This window comes from Protomyctophum bolini (assembly GCF_963924005.1).
Source record: "Protomyctophum bolini genome assembly, chromosome: 13".
Taxonomy (NCBI): domain Eukaryota; kingdom Metazoa; phylum Chordata; class Actinopteri; order Myctophiformes; family Myctophidae; genus Protomyctophum; species Protomyctophum bolini.
This window is the reverse complement of record NC_137874.1, coordinates 20,860,763-20,872,199: the sequence shown is the minus strand read 5'-3', so window position 1 is coordinate 20,872,199 and position 11,437 is coordinate 20,860,763. Positions and strand designations below refer to the sequence as shown.

The 11,437-nt window shown below is 45.6% G+C and overlaps 1 protein-coding gene across 1 annotated transcript in view; it reads right to left on the bottom strand.

Annotated features, from left to right (window-relative positions):
* Positions 1-11,437, bottom strand: part of fat3b (FAT atypical cadherin 3b) — a gene marked incomplete at both ends in the record, with an annotated part of 105,817 nt that overhangs the window by 10,261 nt on the left and 84,119 nt on the right. Inside the window, 7 exons of the mRNA XM_080781087.1 lie at positions 1,511-1,742; positions 2,262-2,663; positions 4,246-4,402; positions 9,699-9,852; positions 10,155-10,671; positions 10,908-11,065; positions 11,256-11,387. Coding sequence (XP_080637213.1) covers positions 1,511-1,742; positions 2,262-2,663; positions 4,246-4,402; positions 9,699-9,852; positions 10,155-10,671; positions 10,908-11,065; positions 11,256-11,387 — 1,752 coding nt within the window. The remainder of the gene's footprint in view (positions 1-1,510; positions 1,743-2,261; positions 2,664-4,245; positions 4,403-9,698; positions 9,853-10,154; positions 10,672-10,907; positions 11,066-11,255; positions 11,388-11,437) is intronic.

Below are 11,437 nucleotides of genomic sequence, written 5' to 3'. Positions count from 1 at the left end.
GATTTCTCCTATATTTGTTTTGTTTGTTTGCTTTGTTTGCCGTTCTTTTAGTCTGTAAAGCACTTTGTAACGTCTTTTCGAAAAACCCTATACAAATAACTTCATTTCAGAATGGGGAGAGAGAGATGAGAATGCTGTCTACTATTTACTGAAATGGAAAAGAGATATCTTCATACCTTGTGTGAAAATAAAAGCCTGGGTACCGAGTGTAGAAAACAGAAGATAAACGCTGACAATCTGTGCAATCCTCCACTTGTAGTGGGGCGCGCGCACACACACACACACACACACACACACACACACACACACACACACACACACACACACACACACACACACACACACATTCTCGATAGGCTACTCTTCTTGTCAGAGCCAGCTGTCAGTGTGAGATGTACTTAATATTAATGCGTTGGCATTGCTTGACAAACTAAGTGCAGGGATGGTTTATGAGTACTTTTCTCATTGACAAAAAATGCTGTGGAAGTTTGTATGAGACACACTTGTGTGTAATAGCTGTCGGACGGCATTGATAAAGGAAACATTATCCAGCCTGCGCTCAGCGTGCACTCTTGCCCTTCCATATCCCCATCATGCGGTCTCACCCCCCCCCCCCCTGCCCCCTGGCCCAGTACCAAGTTGTTCCACCAGTTCCACCACTAGAAAGTTACTAGTGACTTTGTAGATTATTACCAAACATACATTACCCAATTTAGCCCTACATTCTGGCCATTTGAAAACAGCCGGAATTATGAGCTTGTAGATTTGTTATTTTCAAAAGATTTTAAAACATTTTATGAATTTGAAAACTTCTGAAATGCAACTTCTGCATAATGAGTACTTTCTACTTTTGGTAGAAAGTACATTTTGATACCAATACCATTAATAGACGTTTACTTAAGCAAAACATTATCATAGAGCAGTCATTAGAATGGTACTCCCACTCTATGTCAACCACGTCAATAGAGAGAGCACCTGCTGGAAGTTACACCACGGAGTGCCCACTAAGCTAGTGAACATCCTTAAAAACAGTTATTCTGGAATGACCTGTAGAGTAATACATGATGGACAGCTCACAAACCAGTTTGAAATCAAGACCGGGGTCAGACAGGGTTGTCTCCATTCCTGTTTTTACTAGTCATTGACTGGATTATGAGAACAACAGAAAAATGGAATTGGACATTATGGACACAGCTGGATGACTAAATTTTGCAGACGACCTGGCACTACTGTCACATAACCACCACCAGATGCAAGACAAGACCAAAACACTTGCAGAGACTTCCGCACAAGTAGGACTTAACATCCATCAAGGAAAAACCAAGAACATGAGGATAAATACGACCAGTGCAGAACATACAACAAACATGCTTGTTAGTGCACTCCATTCATCGCTGCATGTGTGCGATCAAAGGGATCACTGTGAAATGCAATCAGTGTGGACACAATGGATACATGTATTATTCATTCATTGATTTGTGTGTTTTGATGAGGCACATGATGTACTCACCCTGTGCACTGTTAGGTATGTTCGTGGTCTCCAGCTCATAGGCACTCTCTTCCCATTGGTCCTCCTCCCTGTCTGCCTCTCGGTCCCATGATACTTTGTTGGGGGCGGGGCTATGTTCTGAGCGACAGGGCGATGCTGATGGGAGATTCGGTGCCACGCTGCACACGGCCACGCCCCTCCTGATGGCCCCGCCCCCCCGGCTATGTGGGCCGTCTGACAAGAAGCTGCTCAACTGATGGGAAGGACGCACACACACACACACACACACACACACACACACACACACTCATCGAGCTGTCCTTTAATGCAATGCATTCTCACACCCAGGTTGTAATTCGGTGACGAATTGGGCATCATCTAATCTCTCAAGAACAGATTCCGAGCTGTGCTACTGAATCTGTCAGCAGGTGATTCAGAATGTGTATGCATTGTTGTTAGTGGGAATGAAAACATAGGCGCCCCACAGGAAGAGGAGGGCTGAGGGCAGACCAAAAGGGCTAAGATCCTGTTATCCACATTCTTGACACACGCCCCCAGCCCCCACGGCCGGGATCGAGCCCAGGACCTTCTAGCTGTGAGGCAACAGCGCTACCGACTGTGCCACCGTGCCCCCCTCCTGCCTGGTTTTAAATGTTTTACTGGCGCAAGATATTAAGATTTGGGGCGCACACACACACACACACACACACACACACACACACACACACACACACACACACACACACACACACACACACACACACAACCATACCTGACTGCATTCACTGGACATAGTCCTGTCTCCATCCATGCTGGCCTGGTTGCAGAGCCCTCCCGGCAGTGGGGAGTGTGTATTGGGCCGCACCATGACCTGAGGAGGCCCTCCGCTCCCCGCTCCATAGCAACTGGCGCTCAGCGGGGAGCCAGGGACGCGCATGGCCTTGAACTCGATCCCTTCTGCCCCCATGCCGGTCTTGCGCAGCATGAAGCTCGCCTCCGTGGAGATTGCCGACACTCCCATCACTGCCCGAGTCCCCGGGCCGGGGTCTGACTCCTTCCTGAACGTGAGCTTCTTCCTGAAGGCGACGAAGAGGACGGCCAGGAGGATGATGACGAAGACGAGGACCCCGATGCCGATGATCTCGCCCGGGCCAATGTAGGACAGGAGCTCAGCCTGGGAGCAGTGATGTCAGTGTTATACAGTACTAACCTTATGACTGCTTGTTTTTAACTGATATAGTATATATATACAATAAATAAACATTGAAAGTATAAAGGTGGAGTATGTTTTATTATTTTACATTGTTCAATTTATATACAGCTAAAGAATATGATCTCAATGAGGTTTTTTGTTTTGTTTGAGGAATGATGCACCAGAGCATTCCAGAGGAGGTGTGTACAGACTACTAGACTAGAGATGTAAAATGAAAGGGACGACAGTTTTGATGTTCAACTCACGTTCTGCCTGCAGGATCGTGCAACAATGTTATCTATAGAAGTGTGACTAAATCCAGCTTACAAATAATGAAACAAAGCATACTTTCATTCTGGTTCTTTATTTCCAACCCCTTGTTGTATAGCACTCGCGTTCATTAGTGCGTGCATGTGTAAACCTAAACTTGGCAGTGGCACACTGCACACTTGTAAACTTTAAATTATCCGTTGAAAGCAGTGCATCGTCTGCTCCTGAGGAAGATGGCTTTAAGTTCTTTCATAAGTTTTGGGTATCTGTTCCTATCTTCAGAGTACATGTATTGAAGGTGCACAGAACAACCACTAATTAAGAGCATGGAGAACAACAACATAATGACATTTACAGTGACAACCATTCTGCCCTTTCCCTGAAAACGATACAAGTCATGGTGACTTAATTAGCAGTCCAAACTACTTCTTGAGGTTATTGATTGGTTTCCAGTGGCTTTAAATGGTGCTACCGCGGGGATCTGAAATAGTCACGGATTAGAAGGCAATTAAAGGACTGAGAGTCAAGAACCTTTATTGAAGTTAAACATTTGTATTTAAATCGAATCCTATCCTATCGAATTCTATTTACATAATGTGGATCTTGGACCTCAATCTCGGATCGTGGCCAGCTTGTGACATCAGTCTTCTATGACATCAGTCGTCTTCTATGATAGCCTAGCTATGCTCCAAATCTGGCCACGGTTTCAGTCCGATCAGAGCTTTGACTTAATAAAATTCTACTTCAAAAAGTATAAAACATAATTATGTGAAAAAGGAATTCAGCGGATATATTTCTGTGGCCTACTGGCAGTGTGCACAAGACGGTGATCAGTCCTTCAAATTTGTACACAGACACACACACACTATGACCCTAATAAATATATACAGTTAAAAAGTCTGGTTCATTTACCGTAGTTGGTCCAGCCGAACCCCTCTATAAAAGCACCAAAACCAGAGCAGAACTCCCACCACGGGACTCGGGCAATCAATTAATACAGTTGACACCACTATATTAATGGCAAGTATTTCATACAACTTAAGTTAGAAGATTGTGAACTATCCTTTTAACCCATTCTGGGCGGGAACCCCTTTTGGTGTTAGCATTATGTTATGCTTTAGCTATTGAAAAATAGCAGATCTACAAGCTGATACAAGCTTGTAGGTCTGCTATTTTTGAAGAACATAGCTTTTTCAGAAAACTGTCAGGATGTAGAAGACGTTTTTTGAATCTGATCTCAGGTCAGAATGGTAAACTGAAAACCTCTGTAGACTTGCGAGTATTGATACTATACCTTTGTGTCGCCCCCTGGCTCGCCTGGGCTTTGATCTTCACACAACTGATCGCCATACACATCAGAGCAGTTGCAGTAGAATGCCCCAAACGTGTTCACACACTCTCCTCCGTTCTCGCATTCTTCCAGCTCACACTCATCTACATCCTCATCACATCTGCAAAAAGAACATGCACAAGACATTAGGGATATTATACCCATCACATCTGCAAAAAGCACAGGCACAAGACATTATGCATATTATACAGTGGGTGGCAGCGATGAATGATGGCAAACCTGAGACATGCAAATACAATGGCAAGTACATCTGCACAGTTAGGGCATTTTCACACTAAACACCTTTTATAAAGCATAAGTGCTGCCTACAGCGTTTCTTCCTGCTGCAAAACAAAAATATAAGATGGGGCGGGAGTGAAGGGGGGCATTGTGCGATCGAATCTATGAAAAGTAAAGTATAATATTGATAACAAAGTTTGAAACTAGTAGTTGTACAGTAGGTGCAGATAGGAAATCAATCAAGATAGACCAACTGCATGTCATATTTCTCGTCTAAAATGTATTGATCACAAGCTGTCAAACGGACACCGAGTGCCTGTGTTTATCCTCCCCTAGCCTCAGCTCAGTACCGAGCGAGGCTTTCATTTTCGTTGGAATTGGGCTAAAAAACAACAGTGTTCTCCACTGTTTTCTACCGGGGAGGGGAGGAGACGGGGGGGGGGGAATCCACCGCCTGTTTTCAACCAGCACCGGCCCCTCTAGATCAGAACTCCAACAGGCTGGGCCAGGCTAATCATCACCTGCCCCTCTAGATCAGAACTCCAACAGGCTGGGCCAGGCTAATCATCACCCGCCCCTCTAGATCAGAACTCCAACAGGCTGGGCCAGGCTGCTCTCACCTCGTGGCGGTCAGTGCTCCTGTAGCTTGCTCTGCCTTTAGCAGTAGGCTGATACTTGTGAATATATTAACCACTTGGACTCTATACTTACTGATCAGAGTTGCACTGTATTTGTTGTCAATTTACGCCAAATATCTTCGTCTTGAGTCGTGAGCTTGGACATAGGGTATTTTACCCCCCTATTTTACCTGCCTTAAACAACTCCACAATGAATATACTTATATAACATAATTGTAGGTATAATATAGTGTTTTTGTTAAGCAGAAGATTCTGAGGGATGTCTAGGACTCTGGTGGTATAGTTGAGGGATGTCTAGGACTCTGGTGGTATAGTTGAGGGATGTCTAGGACTCTGGTGGTATAGTTGAGGGATGTCTAGGACTCTATAGTTGAGGGATGTCTAGGACTCTGGTGGTATAGTTGAGGGATGTCTAGGACTCTATAGTTGAGGGATGTCTAGGACTCTGGTGGTATAGTTGAGGGATGTCTAGGACTCTATAGTTGAGGGATGTCTAGGACTCTGGTGGTATAGTTGAGGGATGTCTAGGACTCTGGTGGTATAGTTGAGGGATGTCTAGGACTCTATAGTTGAGGGATGTCTAGGACTCTGGTGGTATAGTTGAGGGATGTCTAGGACTCTATAGTTGAGGGATGTCTAGGACTCTGGTGGTATAGTTGAGGGATGTCTAGGACTCTATAGTTGAGGGATGTCTAGGACTCTGGTGGTATAGTTGAGGGATGTCTAGGACTCTATAGTTGAGGGATGTCTAGGACTCTGGTGGTATAGTTGAGGGATGTCTAGGACTCTATAGTTGAGGGATGTCTAGGACTCTGGTGGTATAGTTGAGGGATGTCTAGGACTCTGGTGGTATAGTTGAGGGATGTCTAGGACTCTGGTGGTATAGTATAGTTGCTTGTGGGTGTTTCTGTTGCATAGTGTTCTGGTTTTGCTGTCGTGATTGGACAGCATACAGTAGAAGCAGTAGTCCTGATTGGACAGCATACAGTAGAAGCAGTAGGTCCTGATTGGACAGCATACAGTAGAAGCAGTAGTCCTGATTGGACAGCATACAGTAGAAGCAGTAGTCCTGATTGGACAGCATACAGTAGAAGCAGTAGTCCTGATTGGACAGCATACAGTAGAAGCAGTAGTCCTGATTGGACAGCATACAGTAGAAGCAGTAGTCCTGATTGGACAGCATACAGTAGAAGCAGTAGTCCTGATTGGACAGCATACAGTAGAAGCAGTAGTCCATGTCATTACATTTCTGAAAAAGTTCAACTATTCTCAACTTTTAAAAGTGCTCTCCTCGGCAGGAGCTCTGATTCGTGCCTTCTAAAAGCGGCCCTTATGCGGACGCCTTTTGGACATTTTCTTTACAAGATGCCTAGTGACTGTGAATACGGCCTCAATCAATGTTACACTATGGGGATAAAAGCAGAACAAAAGACAGAGGAAATAAATATATAATGTTAAATTTGCCTGTGAGTTTTTTGACTGTGATTGTTCCCATCTTCATTTCCTTTGCCAAATCAAGGCTTTTTTTTGTTATATTTATTGTTTTAATCATGTGCTGATTCATTGGAGCCTGCCTGGGTGCATACTGTATGTTAACACCCACACATACACCCACCCAGACACAAACACTGCACACACACACATACACACACACACACACACACACACGGGCGCACGCACACACACACACACACACACACACACACACACACACACACACACACACACACACACACACACACACACACACACACACACACACACACACACACACACACACATATGTATCCCACTGTGAAAGATAGGAAAACAATAGTTTTTCCTTTCAATAATTTCTTTTGAATGGGAATCATTTTAGCTGACTGAACAGCAAATCCAAAGAAAACACATTTCCATTTATTTATTTACCCTTGCCAGCTGACAATAACAACCAGGAAATGCCTGGTGAATAACTGAATTGAATATGTATTTCCAATATCTCAATTATTCAATGAGATAAAGTAAGTAAGTAGCCTTGCCGAGCCATGGCCCATATGGCAGGAGCCTATCTCCTGTAGCGTGAGGCAGCTTGATGTACAAGTACACCCCCTGGACATGACGCTAGTATGTCGCAGGGACTTACCCCCAATCCAACCCTTGATGCTGTGTCAAGCAGGGAAGCATTGGGTCCCATTTTTAGAGTCTTTGGTATGACCCGGCCAGGGATTGAACCCCGACCTCCCAGTCTCAGGGTGGACACTCTATCACGATTCCACAAGGCCACTGAGATGGCTATCCAATGAGATAAGTCTCTGTAAACCACAGACTGACCACAACAAATGTTATTACCGGTATGTATTTTCTATTTGGTTGGTTCAAGTACTGTAGTTCAAGTGGTTTAAAAGCAAATTTGAAAGTCAATGCTAACTGTTGATTGCAACAGTGGTTATGCATGCCAGTGGCAGGAACAACACAAACAGTGGGCGTATTTTTCTGGCTTCTTTGCCACAGACAACATTTCAGTCTAATGGTTTTTTAAGAGCAGTACTTGTTGGTATTGTTGGTATCACAGGACTAATAAAACACTAAATGAAGTGAATGACCTCATAGACTGCAACACAAGCGGTACTGAATTGATCACCACACAACATGACCATACATGGTAACAGTTAATGGTCTTTATCCAAAGTGCTCAACAAGGTGTTGGTTACATTCAGCCACACACCATTGGCAGTGGCAAAGCAAGGCACCAACCTGCTAATCGAGAGCAGTTGGGGTTCAGCGGTTTGCTCAAGGTCACTTTGACCTTGACTGAAGCTGGACCTTCTGGTTCCCAAACGGCCGCTCTTCCGCCTGAGCTGGACCTCATTATTATCAACAGGTTAGTGGTGGAGAGAGTTGACAGCTTCAAGTTTGTAAGAGTTGTGAAGACAGCCTAATGCCTCCACACTACCTCAGGCCGGCATGGTGTTTAAGTTCCTGAGTAACAGAAGCACTACTTACTGTGGGTATTCTGACTTGAAGTTTCACTGCCTGGTCCCAGCTGCTATGGCAGCTGCTATGGCTTCAGCCCAGGGGGTGCCCAGAAGATCTGCGAGTGTGATTTTTCGTTCTATCCAGAACCTCTAGGATATTTATTTATTTAGTGTTAGCCTTTATTTATATAGGTAAAATCCCATTGAGATCCAAATCTCTCTTTTACAAGGGAGCCCTGTTCAATATCCTGTAGGATCAAAGTGTGTGGACCTGCCTGTCGGAATGGCAAAGAATATAGCTTAGCCTCAAGGGCACGTCAGAAAGAGCGCATAGATCCAGACTTTTGAAAAAGGAATAATGGTTCTCTCTGACCCATATACACAGTGACTCAGGAAATAGAGCGGCCGTCTTGGAATCTGAAGGTTCCAGGTTCGATTCCCAGTTCCTCCTGGAAAAAGTGTTGAGGTGTCCTTGAGCAAAACACTGAACCCCTAACTGCTCCCCATGTGCAGGTTGGTGGCTTGCATGGTTTCCTCCGCCATCACTGTGTGAATGGGTGAATGTAATTCAGAATCTATGTAAACAGCTTTGGATAAAAGCGATATATACATGCCCCATTTACCATTTGTAATGTAAAGCGCTTTGGAGAAAAGCGCTTCATAAATGCAGGCCATTTAGTAACTTATGGTGGTGGCAATGCTAGTAGAACTTTGATATTGTCCAGCACAGTTCTCACAGGTATACTAACGGTGTGTCACTCATTTGGTTTTGTGAAGCAGATCTGCTCTCTAGTGGTGGCTACGCTGAACAGCTGAGGGAGAACAAGGGTTATTTCAAAGGCGATTTCAGAGCTGTAATTAAGGAGGCTGTTAGCACTGATTGATTGAATTAAAGTAGAACCATTACATTACCCCATGCAATAACAACTGAGCCAGCCTACTGACACCATGCTAATGTGGAGTGGAGTGTGTGTGTGTGTGTGTGTGTGTGTGTGTGTGTGTGTGTGTGTGTGTGTGTGTGTGTGTGTGTGTGTGTGTGTGTGTGTGTGTGTGTGTGTGCGCGAGTGTGCGTGAGTCTTTTTTAGTCAACCAGGGAGAGGGAGAGAGAGAGAGCGAGAGAGAGAGAGCGAGAGAGAGAGAGAGAGAGAGAGAGAGAGAGAGAGTGTGTGTAGATTATTCTTCTAAATCGATGAAGATTGCGATTGCCTGACCCCATAGATGGGATGGTAACTGTTATTGTATTTTATTGTCCAATATTACTGTGTGTGGGTGTGTGTGAGTTTGTGAGTGTATGAATGAATGAGTGTGTGTGTGGGTGTGTGTGTGTGTGTGTGTGTGTGTGTGTGTGTGTGTGTGTGTGTGTGTGTGTGTGTGTGTGTGTGTGTGTGTGTGTGTTAGCTATAGAGAGAGAGAGAGAGAGAGAGAGAGAGAGAGAGAGACAGACAGACAGACGCAATGAGAGCAGATGTCCGAAGTGACAGTGTGTGTGACAATAAGCTGCGGTAAACATCATCATGACTGCATGAGCGATCTCCCTCTAGCACTGAGGCTTAACAACAGCTCCAGCTTGACTGGAGGTTCTTACATAAGTCCTACGAGGCCTCTGGGACAGCCACAGATGAAGGCACCGCCCACAGGCATGCAGTCCCCTCCATTCTGGCATGGGTTGGGCTCGCAGGATGTTAACGCTGTCTCACAGCGCCCCCCAGTGTATCCTGTCCCGCAACTGCATGTGAATCCTGATGGGACAGATAAAAACGTCATGGAAGGGTGTATTTATAAGCACAGCAAATAAAAAAGAAACAAGGGCAGAGACATGCAATATCAAACCAGGGACCAAGCCCACCAGAAAGAGTGAGACCTATAAAATGAGTGTAATATAAATTATAATAAACTTGAACCTTATATAGTAGATATAAATAACATGATAGCGTTGGTAAATTGTGTCAAAGGATTACAGACATTAGTAAATCCCAGAAAATGGGCTTCATGTGAAGTGTTTCTAATATAAATGAGTATAAATCTTCCTACAGCCACAGACCTCCAGAGGACAGGCTGTTGCAGATGGCTCCGTTGAGGCAGGGCTGGCTGACACAGGGGTCTGGATAGAGCACACAGCCCAGCTTGACCTCGCTGAGACCGGCTATCTCAGCATAGCGGCTTCTCTTGTTCTGCAGGGGCAGCTCATTCCCATTCAGCACCAATGAACCCAGACAGCCCTGGAACCCGTCTTGAGCCCTCGGCGGGCCCCTGGCGCCTCCCGGGCCCTGCATCCTCCTTGGCGGCAGGCTCGGTCGTTCACCCGGCCTGCCTGGGGGCCTGACTTGGGCCCCGATGAAGAAAGTCAAATCGGGGGCCAGGGGCCATAGGCGGACGGGGGCCCTGGCTGCTCTGCGACGCTCCACATAGCTGTCGTCCAGCGACAGGAGGGTGTAGTTCCGTGTCAACTCCAATGCTACGGCATGCCAGAGGCCGTCGTTTATTGGTCTGCCAGAGATACCCATGATGCCGAGCGTGTTGTCGCAGTCCAGCTGGAACCAGAGACGTCCCCCCTCAATCTGAGGGAGAGGGATGAAGGTTACGCTTCATAGGAACAAAGAACTCTCACTACTGTCTCATTCACTGGCAATTAAAACACAGTAGAATGTACAATACAGCTGTGGGCTGTATTGTATTACTGTATTGTACACATACAGTACATAACTATGTATTTTTTCACGTGCATGTTTAATATGCATTAAAGGACAGCTCGATGATAGTGAGTGCGTGCGTGCGTGCGTGCGTGCGTGCGTACCTTTAGCATGGTGCATGGGTTGGCCCGGGTGAACATAATGACTCCCCTCCCCTGCAGGGTTCTGATGGTGAGCCCAAGCCTCATCTCTCCAGTCAGACCACTCCCTGTCAGCCTGTACTTGATGTAACTGTTCCCAGAGAAGCTCAGAGAGGTCTGGCCTGCTTGGACACATTCACACAACAAAATAAAGGAAGCGAGAACATCAGTGATTAGTGATTACACAGAGAAAACATTAAGAAATAATAAACAAATGTAATGGACAGGAAAGCACATAGTTGCTGGTGTCCAGTTCAGACTAGTCCAGCATTCTGCATGCCTCTCCAAGGCCTAAACATACTGGTACTGTACCTGCACACCGGTCCATCTTGTCAGGCTGACACTGGCAAACAGAGGGCGCTGTTGGACCAGAGCGAACACATTGCATGTCCACTGGACATGTCTGACCCTCGCACGGTTCCATAGTCGTGGGACATGTTCCTCCTGTTTGGACGGAGGAGGTATAAGTCTGGTCTTAAAAAACAGTGTGAAAT